This window comes from Homarus americanus, unplaced genomic scaffold (genome assembly GCF_018991925.1).
Source record: "Homarus americanus isolate GMGI-L3 unplaced genomic scaffold, GMGI_Hamer_2.0 scaffold10478, whole genome shotgun sequence".
In the NCBI taxonomy this organism is placed as follows: Eukaryota; Metazoa; Arthropoda; class Malacostraca; order Decapoda; family Nephropidae; genus Homarus; species Homarus americanus.
The window spans coordinates 93,701-116,716 of NW_024742485.1; the positions used below are offsets into that span (position 1 = coordinate 93,701).

General features: G+C 34.5%; 1 protein-coding gene across 4 annotated transcripts; it reads right to left on the reverse strand.

Moving 5' to 3' along the window:
• Positions 1-440: 440 nt before the first annotated feature.
• LOC121876928 (MOB kinase activator-like 1) lies at positions 441-22,999 on the reverse strand. 4 transcript variants are annotated; one of them, XM_042382496.1, is made up of 6 exons: positions 22,819-22,999; positions 16,076-16,179; positions 10,758-10,924; positions 9,343-9,570; positions 7,063-7,226; positions 441-6,566 (listed from the first exon to the last, which is right to left on the reverse strand). In XM_042382496.1, the coding sequence occupies exons 2-6, from the start codon at positions 16,102-16,104 to the stop codon at positions 6,489-6,491; spliced, it is 666 nt and encodes a 221-aa protein (XP_042238430.1). In that variant the 5' UTR covers positions 16,105-16,179; positions 22,819-22,999; the 3' UTR covers positions 441-6,488. The 4 variants fall into 4 exon arrangements, with proteins under 4 accessions (XP_042238430.1, XP_042238429.1, XP_042238431.1 ...); XM_042382495.1 differs by having other exon boundaries at positions 16,076-16,271; XM_042382497.1 differs by lacking the exon at positions 16,076-16,179.
• Between the last annotated feature and the right edge of the window lie 17 nt (positions 23,000-23,016).

Below are 23,016 nucleotides of genomic sequence, written 5' to 3' on the forward strand. Positions count from 1 at the left end.
TGGGTATACTATGGTAGAAAATGAATATTTAGCGAAAACCGCTTTATATATATATATATATATATATATATATATATATATATATATATATATCAAAATTTTCCTTTAGATTTACTTCATGTAAATGAATCAATGTTCACAAGAACAAAGATCCTGGGGGATGCTTCCCCACTGATCAAATTCAGCAATTTCCTATTACAGTATAATCATACTCCCTACTGTACAATCCATGTACTTCTGCAATGCTATCACTCACCACCTATGGTTTTCAAGTGTGTATGTTGGCATTTTTGTATTTTCCTGTAGGTACTTGAGAAGGTAAACACATTAAATTCCAATGTGAGGAAAAGTCACTTGAATATGTGACTGACTAGATAACTTAACATAAATAACTGCTTAATGAATCATGACTGAAAGAAAGGAGACATAAACAAAGGAGCTTAAGATAAAAATATGTATTACAACGGAATTGCAGGACTGAAAATATCCACAATATACATTAGAGGGATTTTTCAGTTCAATTTGTTTTACTGAAATACAGGATTCATATAATAACTGCAATCTGAAACCAATCAAACATTGTGCATTTATAGGAACTGGTAGCTCAATTGCCATTTTCAAAACAAGAGAGAATTAAAACTACAATGTATCAAATGTTTAAATCACTCACCAAATTTAGGTTCCTGTTTATGAAATGATAAGGAATAATTATTATGGCTATTAACAGCATTAATCATTTAAAATGAAAACATTTCCTTGAACAATCTGTTGTAGTGGACATTTCTTTTAGCTCCCTCCGACTTCACTCAAGGCTCCCACACTTACTATAAAAGCAGTCAAACAATCAGTCCTCCATGAAGCTTCACTTTTGGGTATTTCAATCATATATACTTTTATGTTGCTCTTCTTCATAATGATGAAAGTGATGCCTTACTAAAATATTTGCTCCTCATTTAGGCAATTCTTCAATAGGCTAAATAAACTGAACTACAGCCCTCTCTAAACAAACTTGTTTATCATCATTTGGCTACGAAAACAATCCAGACACGTTGCTATAAACCTATCAAAAGCTGATACTAGTGCATATAATTTACTCAAAAATGACCCTTCCATAAAAGGGAAAAGTCAATTTCAATAGTGGAATCTTATCTTTTAATATACAGGTATATATATATAAATATGTACAAAGAAAAAATGTTATGAAAATGAATGATCCTTTTGGTCAGCAATGAAAACTAAGTTTAGGAAAAGGTAAATCATAAGAACTAAAATATTTATACTGGACCACTGTAAATGAACACATGCTCTACAAAATATTATATATTCTTCACCAGTTCCTTTTTTACCATTTTCACAAATGCAAATTTACTCATTATCAGAGATTCACGAATAACTCGACCACATACCACATACCTGTACAGGATCCTCTCGATTTATGCGATAATTATGTTCTTGAAAATGATCGTTTAATTAAAAAACACATAAATCAAACAATGCAAATAATGCAGATTATGGGGTTTCACTTTTAAAAAGACAGTGCAGAATATTACAACCAATGAAAAACTACAGTACTGTTTACATGTACTGTGCATACCAGGAAATATAAAATACTCCAGGGCCTTTGCTTGTATCTCAAGCATGCTGACAGGATCATTTTTGTGAGTTTGGTGTTTGATCAAAGTGCTCAACATTCGTTCCATTCTCACCATTTGGGAACACGAGGTCTTAGATGGCATGAATTGATTAATGTTCCACTCTCTCCTAAATCTTATCTGCACTATCACAAATAGTCCGTAAAGTAGATTAACTAAGTCCACCTCAACCATAATAATGATTGAACACATCCATATTAATCTCAATGGTGATGGCCTTACACTTTGTAGCACCACTGGTACCAGGAGAACTTAAAAGGATGCTTTGATGGCATAATGTAAAGGGCAAAACACTTGCAGTATACATTATATTGCAGCACTATAGATTGTCTCCATGCACTGAGGACTGCAAAATGGGTAGCTGGATACCCACACCACCAGGCTGCCAGCACAAATTATGATGTTTGTCGATGCTTATGTTATTCCAAACATAAACCAACATAAAATTTTAAAAGGTGTTAGTCTAAAAATGGCTAAAAACGGCGTTAACCAAACTTGCACAAATCAAGAGGTACCTGTACAAAAGACCTGACCTCACCTAACAAACCATTTTGAACATTTAAGCACATATTTTAGGAAATAAAATCACAATTAAAAAATCCATAATCTGCATAATATTCACCCTATCTGTCAAACAGGAATAGAAACACATCAATATATTATACACTTGACTCCTTGTTCCCTCTAGCACGGCCCACTAATATAAAAAAAAGGATTACATAAAGCATATTAAAAAAGTTATCACCTGGTGCTAATGATGTGAACAACTGCAAACTTTATTAGCCTCTACCCAGGAAAAAAAGTCTTAGTGAGTTTCTTCCCTAAAATTCAATGCTACTTGAGAAGTAAAATAACAAGAAAAACAATGAAAGTTGCAGTTCATTCGCCACATCAATATCACAATATCCTTGTTCAAACCTTTACAAAACACTACCGAGTTTTGTGCACCCATTTCTTGTTATCAATTCTCTCTGATCTCACAACTGATGTTTATACAAAACCTCAAGCAAGATATCCAAAATATTTTAACAAGCAGCATCTTCAATTCTTAAATGCTCAAAAAATGATATGTATTTGTCTATCCTAGTCATGTTTACCATGGAAGATCTTCAATTATCTACTGGCAGTGGAGTGCAATGAATCTGTTTAGCATTTACCTGTATGCCAATTCTACAAAAATGAATTAAATGGTTCTCTTACATAAAATTTAATTGAATGGCATGATAATAAATTTGTTTTAAAAAACAAGGCAAATATGAGGTCTGGCTTAAAAAAAATGCTGCAATATTTATCCTTTTTACATCACAGGTTCAACTTGATAATAAATTACACCCATATATCACTTTGGTGATATATGGTTAGCACATCTAGTCTGGTCATGGCACACACCCAATCTTCATCTATTGATCAAAGCATCCAGGTGGTGGCATGTAAGCACCTGATTCCAAAATGTGCATCCTAAATATGATACTGCTTGCAAGAAATTTTATTAAATGTTCAATCAAGTTTGTGTCAAAGAAATGATGTGTATTTGTGATTTACTGTCATGTAATTTGAACATCTGATAAAGTTAAAAAAAATAGTGAACCCTGCCTATAAGTCCAGACTTTAGACTTATCCAGTATGGTTAACTTACAGTAAAACTTCATTACTTAAGCCTCTCAAATCTTCACCAATGCAGTGATTTGCTCAAATGCAAACACGTAGTGATATAAAATTTTGTCCTTTTAAATATGGCACTTTGAGAAGAGTAAGTGTGCCATGATGGTCTTTCCCATGGGTCTTGAGTCAGTAGGTAAACAAGTTCCTGCCAGGATTACAAGGTACTAGACATATGATAATTCTCATACAGTACACTAATATTGGACTTCTGATTTTCCCTATAAAGAATTCACATTAAATACAAATATTAACATAATGTATAAATTAATATTTTTGTTCAGTACAAACACAAGAGAAAGTTTTGAAACATTTGACTAATTCTCTAACACATAAGGTATTAACATCACTTGGCCTGTTTTACACTCAATCACTAGTATCCCCTCTAGTATATTGAAGAAAAATAGCACTATAAAGTTTACCCCCGTAATGTATAAATATTTGGGCTCAACACAAACCCACCAGAAGACACTAGGGTTTAAGTCATTCATTGTGGATGAGTTTGTGTACAGCATCACTCCTCCTCTTGTTAATATCCCCAATGTGTGTAGATAACTAAAGTAAGAACTCATGGTGTACCAGTGTCTGTCTTGATTGTTTGGTATTTTTTACTGGTTTCCCAATTATGGGGGAAGTTTTGAAGTACAGTACTGTACAGTATTACTGTATATTTATATACATAACCAAATTTTAAGCTGCATGCCATTTATGCTTTCAGTGAGCTACAACCCATAAACATACAAATATCATCCCAGAGCTTCATTTTTTACTCAGAGCACCAATGACTCCTCATCCAGTCTTCAATCATGACATTTTACAGATATATATCAGTTAGAACAGTATAATTTTATTAGTTGCAATAAGGTTCAATCTACTACTGTTATCTTTCCCTTTTCAGAAGACAAAATACAAACAAGCTGAATAACTGTATAAGCCTTATGTCCATCATCACATCCAGTACTAAAGCTATACTATTTTCTCACCATTTAGACTACTCTCTGGCCCACTTGTACACATCAGTAAATCACACTAGTTCCTATAGCACTATCAGTGGGTATTTTTCAAAACAGGGTTCCTATACAAGAACACCTCATCCAGCATATGACTGGATATATATTGATCTATTGCATGTAAATACATTCTGGGTAGCTAACAAGATGATGAAGCAGGCTGATGCTATGCGATAAACTTAAGAACTTACTGACCACATGTACATTTAAATAATTAATCACAAGTAAGTTAAACAAGCATACCAAAGTTAATCTACACAAGGTACAGGACAGTTCTGTACTAAAACCTCAAAATTTATTTAAGTAGTTAAGTGTTTTGTCTTTGTAAGGTAGATGATGTATACAGAACTTAACTTAGATTTCCATTTCCAAGGGACTGCCATCCGCAAAAGTTAATACAGTGAAACATTTATCTAACAAAACAATTCTGAAAGAAGACACAACAACTTTAGCTTCTGATATGTGAAAGCATCTTTGCTCATTTCTATAACATGTACAAAGAGTCCAAATACAAACAGGGAAAAGTGAAAATATAAGACAAATCTATTTAACATATAAATATTACCCCTCCCAGATGTGAAGATTTTGTACCCAACTTTTTCGGTCACCACTTAATATCCAAAGAAGACCTGACCCTCTGAGGAAGACTGCTGTGTACAGTACTACTACCTACTGGCAGAGTGATACAGTTAAACCTAATCAAAAGTTTAAAACCTGAATCTTGTTCTTTCTCAAACCTAGAGTTTGTGAATGTTCATAGCAAACTTCTGAGACACATTGGATCTCTGATGAACACTTCACTCTGCTAAGCTTCAATGATTTAATATTATAGACTCTTACAACCATAAATAGGATGACTGTACTCTAATTTTAAAAACCTTTATAACAAGGCTTGTAAACTCCTTAAAAAATCTTTGCTGTAACTGAAAATTCCCTCAATGATTAGTTAAACAGTTAAATAATGACAAGGTAATAGGGAAATGCTATATTAGTTTGATAAAAGTAAATTATGCCACCTAGATTCTGCATTGTTTATAAATCAAAAGCCTCCTAAAAGCTTTAAAAAGGGGAATATTTCAACAACGATTACTGAAAAAAACTATGCTGATAATATGATGAATGGAGGAAAAACAGGGAGATAGCAAAATGTCTTATAGAAATATCATTGAGTAACAAGAATGCATCTAAGTCTTTTCAAGTCCAATAATGTGCCTTTTTTCCAGGTTTCAGGATAACCCCATTTTACAAGCAGAGGCAAACAGCCTTATACAGGTATCGTTAAAAGCTAGAAGATGTGAAATCTTTGTTTTGAATAAGCATAACAAACATGATTACGTAGTCCTTTTTTCTTTAAATTAATATTACTGTGCAATCCATCTCGGGTGCCAATGTGGTTAACGGAATGTCCAGAACATATACTGTACTGCTTATGAAACGAAAGCAGCTATAATCATATTTGTCCTCCCTTTGCCCTCAAGCAATCACTAAGGACTATCTGAAACTTGTACACAGTAACTGGTCCATAATCAAAGAAAGATCTGTCAACAGACTTTCCTGCCAGCAATCATCTTACCCTTTCTCAAAAGAAATAACAAGAGCAGTCTATTACAAACAATAACATTCTGGCTTTAGTAAGTACATCAAGCAAACTTGACAAGCACACACAAGTAAGGCATCTCCACAAGTGTTTATGCCCACAAGTTTACTAGGCATAGGCCTGCCATTAACAAAAAAGTGAAAGTAATTTTTTCTTATATCTACAATAAATTATTATATTTTCAACTCCTCACATGCAATGATTAGTTTCTCGTTCCTTGAAACAGAGGAATACCCTAAAGGTTGATTGTACTGCTCCTTGTATTCTTGATATTTTCAACAAAATTTAAAAGGCTTTACAATGTTAGTTTGAACTGGCCTTCTGTAGTCTAAAAAATTATGTTGGGTAATGCTCATAAATATGCCAAAGAAATATTTTGTCTGGCAATGGCACAGAACCAGATATACAGTACAGCACAATCCACGAGCCTCTTCCCTGAGAACATAATCAAAACGTGAGAGCTTTCCTTGTCTGCCGTTACACAAGGTGAGATGAAACACTAATCCCTCCCTCTCCATTCCTATACACCTAAACACTCTCATGGAAGATGGTTACCGTTCACACTTGGAATCATCGGTCCTTTGCTGCTAGTTTGTCAATCAGTTCTTGCAGTGGTGCAAGTTCTTTCCGCTCTATCAACTGGAATTCCTGTAAATAATACCCATGAACTATAAAAAGACTGAAAATTAAATGAAGTAAGCCATATCATGTAGTAATTATAACACAGTAAATGTTTCCTAATGGTGTTTGCCAATTGGCAATTTTTTTATATAATCCCAAACTATTAAATGTATATAATTGTCTTACTATCATGTGACAAATTAAAAAAAAAAAAAAAAATATATATATATATATATATATATATATATATATATATATATATATATATATATATATATATATATATATATATATATATATATATATATATATATATATATATATATATATATATATATTTTTTTTTCTCTTGTGTAATAAAAACAAAGTGCTCCTTTTTTACTGTAAAGATGGTGACGTAATACAATCATCTGATCCTAACCTTAATCAATCACTCATATTTTTCACTCCACGTACAAATACACACACACAAAAATTAATCTATAACACATATCCTTCACTCCCACGTCAAATATTATCTCACCTGGACAAAGAATATAAAGTGCTTGAAGGAGGTGTTGAGATGTGCCTCCTCACCCAACTGAACCACCTCTGAGAAGTGTTGGTGGTAGATATGTGCATACACCCGGAAGAGCCGTTTTAGTATTGTCTTGGCATTACTTTGGAAGTTCTTTGGAAATGGTACGCCTGGAAAGGGTAAAATATCAGGGGTTAAAACTATATACTGTATTACATGACTGATAATGAAAATCAAGCATCGATTTATAAACACACTTATGAAAGATTGATTCTAAACCTGTGGTATTTTGGCAAACTCTGTAATATAGACATACAGGAGCACCCAAGCTAACGAATAGATTAGGGACCGAAGAACCAGTTGGTTACGCAGTTGTTAAAAACCCACAAGTTAATTTCTCATAGGAACAATGTACTGCAATTAAGAGGGGTTAGGTCCTGACCCACCTCACAAAACCACAATTATGCTAATATTTTACCTACAATTTCGTAATATCAAGACAATAGCTTTTTAAAGGTGGTTAAATTAATTCTTAGTATTCCCTCTCCAAATCCTCACCATGTGCCACAATTACAATAGTTTCGTAAACAATGTCGGTCACCCACACCACTACACACTGACCAGTCCAGTAAGCACTTAGATATGGAACATTGTTTTTTTATATTGCTAGATATGAATATACTGTATACTGTACAGAGTGTTATGGAAATATGTTTCATAATTCAGGGGTGTATTCCTGAAACATACATAAGAATACTTGACTCCATGACTACAGGGGCAGATCCAGCTCAAGGAGGTGCCCATTAGGATATATCAACAACTGTGGTACATGCAGGATGGTGCCCCAACTAATTTTGCTCATTTGGGTATTTTGACAGGTGGATGGGGCATGGCATGGCAGCTCCTTTTTATGGCCACCTCAATCACCTGACCTAAATCCCCTTGACTTATACTTGTGGAGTCACGTTAAGGGCAAAATGAGTGCTACAGAGGTCTCGACTCATGAGGAATTGTGGCGCTGAGAGCAAGGCAGTGCCACAAACATTCACAACACTCCTGGAGACTGAACGTGTACGACAGTCACTTTTGTGACGGACTAAAGCCTGCATTCAGGAAGAGGGCTAGAGCTTTGAGGATTTACTGTAAAATCCATATCAGATTGCATAAGATTGTAAATAAATTGTACCAGCAACACTGGATATTTCATTTATACTCTGTAGATTTTATCACATTACAACCTCAACTGTTATGTGTTATAACTCCAAAACTATGGAGCATTGACACTATGGTCATGAAGTCATTTATCCTTAAGTATATACTGTACAAACAGTAAATACTGTATTTCCAAAACACCTTGCAGGATACAATACTGTCCAGGTATTATTATACAGTATACAGTACAGTACAGCACAGCACTAGTTTCTATTATATTGTTTTCCTTTCTGCTACATTTATGTTTGTTTCAATTATAATAAAAGTCAATATTGTTCATACATTTGTATACAGCTAATTAGGTTCATAACATCAGGAGTGTTGTAACCTCAACATTCATTGACCAGCTGTCCCTGTGCTTCATAAATGTGAAAAGAATTTTTTCATGTTTTTCTTTGCAGCAAACATCAAATCAATATTTTTTTGTCTAATCTTTATCACCCGCCCTGGGGCCTGACCAAGAAAGGTTTGAGGTACAATGAATGGTAAAAATAATATCTATACTTAACTTAACCATTCATGAAAGATAAATCAATATTTGGTAAATATATGTCAGGTGTGATAATTCATGTATTGTTTGTATTAACATTTAAATGTTTAAGAACATAATAAGACCATTTAACACCACATTCAAGTGTATTTCATATATAAAAACATAAAATTTGCAAAAACATAAACTTTTCACTTTGTCATACAAGATTGAGTACAGTATACAACATTATACTTTAGTGAGAACATCTGGGGAATGTCTGGCCACTGTAAAATCATGAGAGCCAGCTCTTTACATTGAACAGGAGGATGAGGAAGAGTGACATTTGCCTTGATAACTCCAGATAACAGCAGCTTCTTTCTTACTCACTCTTAAGAGCAACAGGTGTTCATAAAAAGTAGGCTAATCTCCTAATTATTGCATCACCCAGCATATGTTAGGATTTTTCCAGAGCTCCTAATGAATCATCCAAGACTTTAGACTAAACAGCTAACAATCTTACATTACTACATACTCTCACTTACACCCTGAGCTAGAAAAGGACACTCAAATCCTACATTATGATTTCCAACCAAAGAACTCACCTATCTTGGAGGGGAAGAGTGCTTCATCATCCAGCTGATCCTGTACCCAAGTCATAAGATAGTCAATATACTTGGGAGCTGAACACTTAATGGGCTTCTTGACTGTCTGACCATCAGCCCAATGGTATTCATATTTAGGGCCAGCTGACATTACGGGACATGACTCTTCTGTACACATTTCTGTTATTGTTCCATATAGCATGTTGATCTGGTTGAAGAAGTCTACCGCTGAAATAACAAGTGATTTGTTACTAAATACTACAAAAAAATAACAAATACTTTTTTATGATTAGCTAATATACAGTGTATTGTACACACCGTCCAAAGAGTATCTTCATGGAGAGGTTTGATGAATTTCAAAATGGTACAATGACTCCTGTTGTCTCGGTAAGGTTGTCAAAGTCCTTCGGCCATTGTGTCATATTGTCTCTCACAAAATTGTAAAGATACTCTTTAGAGCTAGTGTACACTAGTATTTTATAAAGCTAAAAGCCAATGATTTAAAAACTTGGATTAGTTCAGCTGCTGAATAATGAAGATCAATTTGACTAGCTATATAATCCTTTACCAATTGAAGTTAAACCATCAGCATCTCTCCTATAACAATTAATTTTCCTATTCAAAATACTGACAATATTAACCATACAGTAAAGAAACTCACCTACATTCTGCCTCAGTACAGTACAGCATTAAGAAATAAGACAACACTGTACAGTACTCATTGGATATCATGCTGACAGATAGGTATAACTTGATATAAACCTGGTATCTGTAGTACTAAAACCATTGCAGTACCTTCCCTTCATGTAAAAAAGATTGATAAATGTAACCAATGTGAGAAGTGTTGTGGGGCAGCAAGACAAGGGCAGCTAAAGAGGATGACATACATAAGCTTGAGCATGCTAAAGAAGGATGTGTAATGTGATTTAGATTAGAAACCCTGTTTAATGTTATGGGGGAGGCTGGGTATTGAGAATACTGCACTGACAAGGGTTTGCCTAGAGGATGGATGAGAATGTTTGGGTGAGTAGAGAATGAGGATGTCAACTGGGTCAAGATAAGCATGAGTCAGAATATGGAGGGGAGGAGAGACAGGGATAGGCCAAAAGTGAGATGGGGAGAGGTTGTATTATATGATCTTAGAGATAAGAACCCAACAAGAAAAGCTGCAAGACACTGCACAGTATGGAATGCTACCCCCAGGTAATTCTGGCTAACCTACACAAGTGTGGAAAATTATCAAAAAATAATGGTAGTGAATTATTTTGCTTAAAAGAATAAAAAAAACATTAATACCTATTCAGAACATGAAAATTACTCATTAATCCTCTCCAAGATTCCCCTAAAAACAGTAAACAAAAATCCCATATTCCCAATGTTTGAGGAAATAGTCACAACTTTCTGCCTCCACTTACTGTTGACTGCCACCCACTCGTTGAGGTCCTCTCCCTCTGGCAGCATCACTGCTGAGCGAAGGTTCCCAGAGCCAAGTGTGGCAGCTGCATGTTTCATCAAGTCATACTGGTGTGTGCCCTCTGGGATGTGCTTCTTTGGCTTGAATGTCTTGCTCGCTCGGCTTCCGCTGTGAGGCACGGTGACCCATCCATTAGTCAATAATCACATGGTAAAAAATATCATTACAGAAATTTTAATTTATACAATATGAAAATAATGATAAAATAATAAGGAACTGAAAATAAAGTAGATTGATTTTAAAAAGTAAAACAATTTTCCCTTGCAAATTCAAATGTAAACACGAATATTCAACTCTAAAATCTATATAGTCTCTGTGATAAAAAATGCTGAGTAAAAGAGTGTGACAATATGACTGATCCTTCTCTTAGTTATGGAGATATTGTGAATGTGTATGAAACTGAAGGGCAAGGGAGGGTTGTGTATGAAACTGAAGGGCAAGGAAGGGTTGTGTATGAAACTAAAGGGCAAGGGAGGGTTGTGTACGAAACTAAAGGGCAAGGGAGGGTTGTGTATGAAACTAAAGGGCAAGGGAAGGTTGTGTATGAAACTGAAGGGCAAGGGAGGGTTGTGTACGAAACTAAAGGGCAAGGGAGGGTTGTGTATGAAACTAAAGGGCAAGGGAGGGTTGTGTATGAAACTGAAGGGCAAGGGAGGGTTGTGTATGAAACTGAAGGGCAAGGGAGGGTTGTGTACGAAACTGAAGGGCAAGGGAGGGTTGTGTATGAAACTGTAGAGCAAGGGAGGGTTGTGTATGAAACTAAAGGGCAAGGGAGGGTTGTGTATGAAATTGGAGGGTGGGGGGAGGGCGTTCCTATTTTCTTTCAAGGTGTTCATCAAGATTATTGTACTTAGCAAATTTTGCCTTTACTACGATCTAACTTTCCTCAGCTCCACTTAAGTTTCTCTACACTAAAGGTGATGAATGGTGGAAGTGTATATAATTAATGATGAAAAAAATTAAAAATCTATTTCAACTGCAGTGGTACTTTCCTTTCCCACTGTAGTGCTTCCAAAGGTTAACCAAAGCAGAGCCATTTTCTACCCTAGACTAAATGATTTATGAAGGCAGTGTGTACGACAACTGAACACACAGCTAAGACAAGAAAACTAAACTCCAAAATTGTACATTATGTCCTGAACTGAATTAACATCATAAATGGAATACTAGACATACCTGATACTTATAAGGCATTCAATACTGTATAAAAAATTTCTTCAATAGTTACATTACATGCATAGACAACTACAAAAACAAAATCCATGGCCATGCACATATCACCTCCACTGAGTGTATCATATGTATAAACAATATAAAATTTTCAATTACCATTCAAAGAACCCAATCACCAAAAAACAGGCTTCCAAACCCATACCATAATATTTTATTCAGGACCCAGTTATGCAAAATCTTTATAATCATCAATATTCAAAATTACATGTTCTTTCTTGTATCATCTTTACCTAAAGTTATGGTAATTTGAAAGAGTTCTTAGTACAACATATTCTGGTTACTGAGTCCTAAACAATGATTATGGAAGTGCCAGTTTATCCGAGTGATCACGATACGTGCTGATCTGTGGTCTCTTTAACCCCTTCCACTGTGTACTGGCTTGACATCCCCTCAAGGCATACAATTGCTTCATCCAAGTTCATAAACTCCTATTTGTAATTAACTGAGTAGTGATCATTCAGTTATTTTTGTTGGTTATTCCTGATGTATATGCAGGCAAGGCTGGGTTATTGCAGTTTTACTGAGGAAATAAAAATTTTTCTGCCTTTTTGTGTGTTTGTGTGTGTGTGATTGACATCCTATGTTTTGGAATGTTCGATTTATCTTTATGTATGTACTGTACAGTATGTAATTTTCTAAGCTCTTGATTCTTCCAGCAAGGGAATACAGTAATGTGTACTGTACAATTATTATTAGACCCTGTTTAGAGCTACATGGTACTCTATCATTTAACTTGCTCTTAAATACTTAAAACCTCAGACTATAAAACATTTCAAACACTTCATCCAACAATTTCGTAAGACACTGATGACATTATAGTGAACCTCATCATAATCATGTAATTCCATCCACGATTTTATGTTAGATAGGCAACGATGGGATTGTAAGCCCTGGATCAATGGTTCTCAAAAATTTTGTATCTGAAAGGCACTTAATTTGCTCATGGTAATACAGTAGTTCTCCCAGAATGAGGACTACAAGCTCTACATTGCATTGTTCATATACTGTATCACTGTGTCCAGATTTCTCCAGGTTCCCAATGCTTTGACAGGTTATAGTTATTCTTAATCTGCAATGGCTTTTTAATTCTATTGCTGATAACAAGTATAGAATGAATACAATCCAACAAGAAAGACCAAACCTTGATTGGGTACATTATCCACCTCCACTGATGTACTGTACAGGATCCTTACCAATTCACTCGGATCTTCAGTAAGTCTTAACTTTCAAAATGAAGAAAAAACTCTTCCAGTTACAATGTTTTCCTCTCATTTTAAAGGGAAATCCAAAGGCCTTTACGGAACTATCAGAAGTACTGTATATAAATGATTTGCTGGGATACTCAGTGTGGAAAAAATCTTTCATGGAGAGGTTTTAGGTAAATGGAGAGCCCTCACTGGGTCAACAGGAGAGGCATTACTCAACATAAAAATAAATAGATCCATAAGTCAGTGCCCCTTAAATACAGCCAATATAACTAGGAGTTATTACAGTTGGGAATCTTACAGTTCACTGATTCACTAGTCAATGAATCTAAAACATCATATCATCCTTCACTGAGTAGAGCTGTACAAAAACTATGTACAGTACCAAAAGTACCTCACCCATAAATTACAGCCATTTCTCTCACAGCTCCAGCTTTGTAGAAAGGGTTGAAAATGAAAAGATTAAAGTGTTCCAACACTCTAATTTACAATACATGTACAGTACTGTACTGTATAATGAATGCCACTACCATATAGAATGAAATCATAAAAAATACTTTACATCACAACAGAAGAATTTTGTCCACTTAGCCTTCAAGAATAATACACAATAGGAGATACCAATGTCATTCCTTATCACAGGATGGTGCAGTAATGGCATTTTTCCATCCTATATACTGTACAGCTAAGTTGAAATTGTAGTGTACAGTACAGGTATACCTAAATGTACCAGCACATTCTTGAGTCATTGATGCAAGCGCTTAAAATATATGCTAAACATTTTCAAAGACTAATGTGAACTTAAATTTCCTTCAAGATGACTGGCTGACATATTAAGCGACACAGCCTTTATATAAAAAAAAAAAAAAAAAAAAATATATATATATATATATATATATATATATATATATATATATATATATATATATATATATATATATATATATATATATATATATATATATATATATATATATATATATATATATATATATATATATATATATATATATACAAAACTTTTCTTCTTTTTTCAACCAATTTACTGTATTTCTAACTCATTAGCAACTTAAAATTACACTACCGTATATCAAGACCGGTGTAATTATGAAACATGTGCCAATTACTAACAGCTATTGAAGAAACTAATGTGACCATTTTTTATATGTACTGCATGTAATGTGTAGCGGCTCTTACTTTATGCAGCAAGCAAAGATTTAAACAATGTGAATGTTGCCTGTTTAAAGATTATGAATGTTGCCAGTCTTAAGATTATGAATGTTGCCTGTCTTAAGATTATGAATGTTGCCTGTCTTAAGATTATGAATGTTACCTGTTTAAATTGTGAATGTTATCTGTCTTAAGATTATGAATGTTACCTGTTTAAAGATTACGAATGTTGCCTGTTTAAAGATTATGAATGTTGCCTGTTTAAAGATTATGAATGTTGCCTGTTTAAAGATAATGAATGTTGCCTGTTTAAAGATTATGAATGTTACCTGTTTAAAGATTATGAATGTTGCCGGTTTAAAGATTATGAATGTTGCCGGTTTAAAGATTACGAATGTTGCCTGTTTAAAGATTATGAATGTTGCCTGTTTAAAGTTTATGAATGTTGCCTGTTTAAAGATTATGAATGTTGCCTGTTTAAAGATTATGAATGTTGCCTGTTTAAAGATTATGAATGCTGCCTGTTTTAAAAATATATATTATCTAGTTAAATAATTAATGCTGAGCTAACCATCCAGAAATACTTACTGCAATTCAGCTAAAAGTCATATAGAGTATAACAATATATGAGTAACGTCTACATAAGAATTTATATCTAAACTTCAATTACCAGGTAAATAAAAAAAAATGTACTGTACAATCATTAAAGTGTTTTATCGACACTTAAAAACCTTCATCCCTCCAACCAGAAACAACTGTATGACTCCTACAAACTCCCAGGCTTGCCCTCCACCGACAGATAGTAGAGTAGTTATTGCAGCATTTTATCACATAAAATCCTGCAAGAGCAACTTGATAAGAACAGAGAGACAGAACAGAAGAAACTCCTCTCCAATATATCACCAAGTGCTCGATAACAGGGCATAAGGTCACTAGATGGATTATAGATCAAATTCTTATATTAAAAAGGTACTGTACAATGGAAACTATTTTAGAGGCAAAATTTCAAGTCTTTGTTATTACCACAGAGAGCTAGTGATATTCGGTGGACAGTTTCTCAAAATAAAACATAACAACCCTAAGTACGATAGTATAGTCCATACCCTTCTTCATTTCATATTTTATAATCAGAGATGTTTAGTCTCAATGGTGATATCAGGGTGCAAAAGACTGTCTGCGCAGGTGATACGAACATAAATAACGCATACAGGGTAGTAGCGTCCTCCTAAGCTTGCGGTCGAGGGTGCTCAGAGTAAGCCTGGTTTTTTAGTAACTTGGGTATAAGGGAATTAACAGACTGAGATACAATTAGTTCTTGAATACAGTGACTGTGTTTACGGAACATTATGACAAAATATCATGAAATCGATAGTTATATTTCCTACCAACATGTCATAACCAAATAAACATTAATATACTTTCATATCTGTTAATTTACAAGTTATTGTTTACATTCTGTACTACTGATAAAGATAGTGTACCATAGTTACAAGTCATAAGAGCTTATGCATTATCTTAAAAACAGACACAATTTTACAGTTAGAATGTATCATCCCTTAGACCCAAGTCATGACGGGCATACAGCAGTTGAGACCAAACAACCTGGCTGCGTCCAGCTAGACATTACTGGAGGACTGGGAGTAGTACTTACTCGTCATAATCAAAATCGTCACTAGACATGGTAACAGCTCACCAACACTTTACTGTACCAACATTACCAACATTAAGAGGGAACATCAAGATAATCAATGTTGCCTGTAAAGAAAATAATGAAAGCATAAGCCTGATGCTTTCAATGAACCTATATGATGTCCATATGGTGTTCCTGCTCATGATAATCCAGAGTGCTGAAACAATAAGAAATCCTTAAAAGTATTAGTTGTTAACATAAAATATTACATTAAGTGACAACTATGGAATTAAGTATGAAGCATACTTCACCAACTTACTTACTATACAGTAATGTACTGTATTGAGATATACCTTGATGATGTGAAACTAAAAAGTCTGCTGTAAAACTATGTTTCTAGTGATAAATTTACACATTAATTCACTCTTACCTGCCATATACAACCTCATGTGCACAAGCTATATTGGGCACACACCTGTTTGCATATGTAGAAAGTTCCCCTTACTGCAAATTGCAACTTACTTTTCTATAAAAAATACACCCAAAGATTGTATGGTAATACAGTAATGTAATGATATTTAAAAAAGATCACAAACAATCAATCTTATGTCATAACATAACATACTACAGTACAGTATACTGTTCTATACAGTGAAATCTTATTAAACTTACAGGTGTATTGGGGGGGCAGATGATAACACCAGGAGATATGAGTGGACTTTGCTCGACATTGCTGAGGCATTGTGCAAAAACTTAACATATCATGCCATATTATTACTGTACAGTAATTATAATACTGTACAGTACTGTATATAACAGCTGACACTTTGCACAGTACAGCATTTTGGCCAGCAGCTGTGTGCTCTTGTATTATTACGACAAAAATAATAAACTGTCTTATCACAGATTCTTCAACTGTGCAAGTTATTGCTGTAATAACATACTTATTAGCCCCAAAACTCAATAATAATAATAATAATAATAATAATAATAATAATAATAATAATAATAATATAATAATAATAATAATGTATAGTACTGTACAGTATATGTTCACTAAAATCATCATACTCTGTACAAGTTTACATTATATCCAGTACAGTACTGTACGTACATAATATTCTACTGGTGTACAGTTCAGCATGTGTCTAAACAATGCAGATACAGTATGTACAGTTAATCATGTGTATAGAGAGTGCAGGTGAAGGTGTACAGTTCACCATGTATATGTATAGACAATGCAGGTATGCAGTGTACAGTACATATGAAAGTCTAGAAAGATTAAAAGGTAAACCAGGGGGGAAAACCTGCTTAAAAACAATCAAGTGAAGTAACACAAGTCTCTTCTAAAATTATCAGCTTTTCAACCAGGAAAGCATGAGACAAGAATGGTTGACACTTGGCACTGCTACAGGAGTATTTGTGTTTTGATGCATAGTTCACATACTTCTCCATTTTATACTCCCTCAACCCCTGTTTTTACCCTAAGATTTATAAATTAAAATTATGAAAAGGAAAACTTCACGAGATCAGAAACAATAATATTTTTCAAGAAGTACTGGACTGTATTAGTTAAATTTTTATTATACGTATATATATTTTTTTAACATATAAGAAACAAATATTATTATAAGATAGAGCATTCAGATCTTCACTTCGTTCTAAAGATCAAGAACTTCAGTATTTGTGGTAGCAAAACACTAAATGAAGCTAGATAATGGTATTTTTTTCAATAAAATTTTTTACCCAACTAAACTCAAGAGATCATAATACTGTGCCACTCTTAGTATTCAACCAGACTCAATGTTCTTCCTCGACACATATGGCATACCTGACCTTAAAAACAAACAAACAGGAAATACTGTAGGGTACTGTATATATATATATATATATATATATATATATATATATATATATATATATATATATATAAAACCACAAACATCAGCTGTCACAATTACCCACTTTTTTTTTTTACATAACATGACCGGTTCTATATTTTCTGAAATAATGTGAATGATGCAGTATTTAAGAACACAGAATAATCTTTGGAATCAACATACCTTTCTGACCCAATTGGTGTTATGGTCACTATAATTCTCCTACTTCCCCGTCGGTTGAGTTTATGAGTAATTCCCCACAAAACGAACATTTCAAAAAACTGGACCTCAGTACTATACTGTACTGGTAGCTCTGAGCAGCACAACTATCCTCAGCTACAACCAAATTTCAACTGACAACATACTTGGCCCAACGTGGTAGCCCAGTGAATGTAGCACTCAAGGTATGCTTACTGTCTCCAGACCTTTTGCGCAGAATACTAAGTTTTGGGATTCTTACAGTGTAGTTTACAGTACAGTATTTCCTTTGCACCTGCAGTATACAGTACCAGTGTTTCATAACTTCAATTATCAATTTATATAAAAACAATAACTCCCCTATAGTACTGTATTGTACTGTTTTATAATTAAATACAATCTTGTAGCACTGTTAAATCTCACTCAATAGTTCCTTAAACTGGTGTATTTTCTCCTTCAATAACTCAAAATGATTACTGTACACATACTATATTTTTGGAAGTGCAATAAAATGGAACCTAAAAATCAGTAGGAATATAAACTGATGACCAAAAACACTTGAATAATTACTTAAAATGGACACCTCAATACTGTAATAATCAGAACAAATCATTGGTAGAGTATAAAAAATTAAACAAAAGTATGCCCCTACTTCAGAAATACTACTGTACAACAAAACTCTCATTATTCTGCACAGTACAGTACACTACATTGCTTTTGTGTGTTGCTGTCACTTTCTTCTTCAAGGTACAGCACAAAAGACAAAGTAACATGATAAAGCTAAATGTCTAAAAAAATAAAAGAGAGAGAGAATGCAAGGATCGCCTGAAGGTTAGACATCCAAGTTTATTGCTACCAGAAGGATTAGGATAGATTTTAATTCAGGTTAGGCCGGGTTAGTTAAGGAGGGAAAGTTAGATTAGGATAAGTTAAAGTAGGTTATGATTGGATAGATTAAAGTAGGATAGTATATATAGGGTAAGTTAGGTTAGGTTAGGCTAGGGTGTTTCATCATCAGGTGGAATAAACTGGTGGTGTCTAATTTTCAGGTGATCTGCAGACACAAACAAAAATAATAATAAAAAAGAACAGTACAGTACTCTTAAAGTCAATGTTGTTGAATACCAAACAAAGAAAGGACACAACCAATGCCCTGAAACTGTGAGGCATCCCAGGCATGCTGTGTCTCCGCCAACTACGGTGTACAGCACGTGTTCAGTAGTACAGTACCATCCTAACTGAGTATGCTGCCACAATCCTCTTCTACTGTTGTGTTTTAGTGTAACTGGATAAACAGACCAAGAAAGACAGATGAGAGGGTGACAGACAGACAGACAGACAGACAGATGGACAGACAGACAGGTGAAAAAGAGTGAGAGATTCTTACCAAGTACAATACTGTAAATGAGACAGAAAAAGTGTGTGTGTGTGTGTAAAAAGAGAGCAAGAGAGAGAACAAGAGAAAGAGAGAGAAAGAAAGGGGGAGGGGGGGAGGAATGTTCTAATTCATGTTTGAACTGGGTGTGGAAATATGACCATTAGTTATATACAGTATGGTATACATTATAACAACATTTAAATCTGTTGATGTTCTCATTTCCCTACAGAGCTCAATATACCATACATCTCAGCTCTAACAGGAACAGTGCAGCTGAGGATATCTGTACCAGTAGCCTTATAAACACATTAAAATTATTTCTAAATTTTAACTCCCTAACCATCCTACAGCAACTTTGTGTATCATTTTTCCTATAGGTTACAAAGACAGACATACAGTATTCTTATTTCCTGGTTTTCTATATGATCTTGTAAATTTTAGTTTTAATTTATAGAATACTAATTCAGTTGGAGAAAAAGCTAAACTTTACTTTATCCTCTTTGCTCCTGATCACCACCTTATGAGCTATGATCACTCAGGCAAACTGCAGCGTAAAATCATTATTGTAGGTAGACAGTTTGACCCAACCTTACAGTGTACCAACCTAACCTGTTTAATAATCACTCTTAAGATCATTAACTGTGGTTGGTTCAAGTTGCCTATGATCATTAATGGTTTGGCCACATTCTCCCTCAAAGGCGGCACTTTGTACGAAAACTCTATGTACTGTTCATACTGTAGTTTTTATAACTTTATACAGTAGTGTACTTGTTTATTTTTTCTCAGTTACATGAAGATTAGACACCTCAGTTTACTTCATCTTAAGATTATAATATAATAATAATGGTTGCCCCTCATGTTTGAAACTGGCTGGCCCCATGGCTACCTGGGCGTGAATTTATTTAGGCCTTAGATGCAAAACCTGTTGCTAACACAACAACCATATCCCAAGTTAACAAGCAGTATGACCCAGTGGCAAAAAATGATCTGAGGAGACTAGACAAATTGCCAATTCCAATACAGTGCAATACTGCTAGGTAGACAGAGGCAAATGGAATAAAGAAACTTGCCCATAGTTTCACCCTGCCCGGGTCTACTCGCTTGTGAGGCGAGCATGCAAACCATTACACCACAAACCTTAGGCTTAACCACCTAAACTAATCTAATGTTATTTAATCCCCCCATTAGGGTGTTTAATCAGGTAATATAAGCTGGGGCCTAATCTTCAAGCACTGTCCCAATATATAATCCATATTTTCTTTCTTTCACACCAAATTTCATTGTTAATTGAAACAATAACTTCTGAGATCTCGGACTCTGGAATAATCTCTACAGAATCAAACTTTTATTTTTACCTCGTGAATAGAAAGAAATGAGTGAAGGAATTGCAACTTTCCTACTTTTGGTTTTCCAATTTTGTCATTCTCAACACACTTCTCCACAATGGAAGGAGCTATCAGAGAAGCTGCCATTACTTGTTTATCCATGGTGAAAGAGATAAACACTGCTTCATAGACATTAACACTTATGTTAAATGGTAGCAGCTTATATTATTTACATAATAGCTACTGTACAGCAATAACATTACTAAAATTGTATACCCAAAAACAACAAGGATTTACGGCAATTTTCGTATTAATAGTTCGGTGACTTTTGCCTAAGTGGCGTTTCATGTCCAAACAGTGTAGACTTTTCTCCCACAGCCACATAAATTATATTTTTTGATAAGATACACCAACTAGTTCTACCTGACCTGACCTTACTTCCTAGGATTGAAATATTTGATTGTGTTATCTATTTTAGGTTACAATAGGTACTTAGGTTGGTTGGTTAGTCTTCTTTTTGTGAATAGAAGGAAGTAGACAAACATGGCTCCTTCCCACCTTACTGAAATAAGAAGGTATCCATTTCCTTATCCTTTACGGTATAAAAACAAAATCCATTTCACATATGGTGTAATATATGGATGTTTTAGGCCCACAGCGTTATTAACAGCTTAACAATAGATTGCACTGGACAACATAGTGGTAAAATGATATATCAATTAAACTAGCATCTAATAGGGAACATAAAAAAAATTACTTTAAAAGGTGGCAATTTGACCATGGCCTCCAAGCTTCCAGCAGGACCAATCCTGCATCAAGTATACATTGCTCACACAGCTCAGTGGTTGACGCCTACTAAAAGCAACATCATTGTGTGTCTGTGGTATAACAGTAGCGTGCTTGTCTGTCAAAACTGTGACTTGGGTTTGATACTCATCTGGGTATACTGTACTGTCTTCCCTTGTATCTGTAGTAACAGTCATGGGTTCAGCCTCTAGGGAGACCACTTCCTAGTTGTACCCTAAAGCTAACCACTATTTTATTTTCTTATATAAATACAAAAATGACCCTTTCTTGCTTCCCAACCGAATTTTCAATCTATGCATTAAACCAAACTTTAATGAGAATAAAAGCTACAGAGGAACAAAAATATATTACAGAAGCAAGACTAAAGGACATCTAAGCTACTGATGCTTGACAACTATACAGTACAGTGTACAGTACCAGGTAGTACATGCTGAAGGTATTCAATAATACACATCTAAGAATGCCTGAAGCTTCAACCGTAAACATTCACTCTACACTGCATGAATATACTTTCAGACAATATGTGCAAGTATTACATGACAAGCTTTATTTAAATTCACTATTTTGTCCCTAGAATGCTTTTGTTACTTTATACAGTATTTACAGTAAACTAAAAACAAGTCTCTCCCCAAAAGAATTTACTGCAACAAGGCGAAAAAACTGCCAATTGTTGTGAATCTATGTGACAATTAATGAATTAAATGGTGAACAGTCCTGCACATACCGGTATATACAAAACCTGTAGACTGGCTAACATTCCCTCATGTTTTTCTCTGCAGTATACAATGACCCTAATAGGAAACTTTTAATGGTGCATAATGCCTTGCCTGGATTTAGCTAATAAATCAATCCTTAGATGTCTATCAAGCGAATATCAACTTTCATCTCTAGAAACCCACCAAATGTGACACAATCTGAGTAAACTCCTAAATTCATGGTTTATCTCGGATGTTGACAAGGTTTCCGTTCTTCCATTATTAACAACCCGCATACTTCAACACGGCATTTAGTAACCAAATTATCAGAGTTGATTGTAAATAGCATATAGACTTCAAAATCTTAACATATTTGGAGGACAGAGTTATTTAATTCTATATATAGGTAAACGTCTATACCGTTCACCAACATTCCCCCTGAATCAGCTGATCGACCATAACAAACCGTAGGTGGACTTACAAGAGGAAGCTCATGATGATAATTCCTTGGTGCTATATTGATCTTCTTTCTCTTGAAATATGTCCAAAATATCTACCAACAATTCTATATAGGTAAATCACACTGCAGACCGACGATGTTCACAGATTTAAGGGATTAATTCAGCCAGCCATCGTCCGCCGTGATCCAATATGGCTGACAATATCGCAATGCATTATG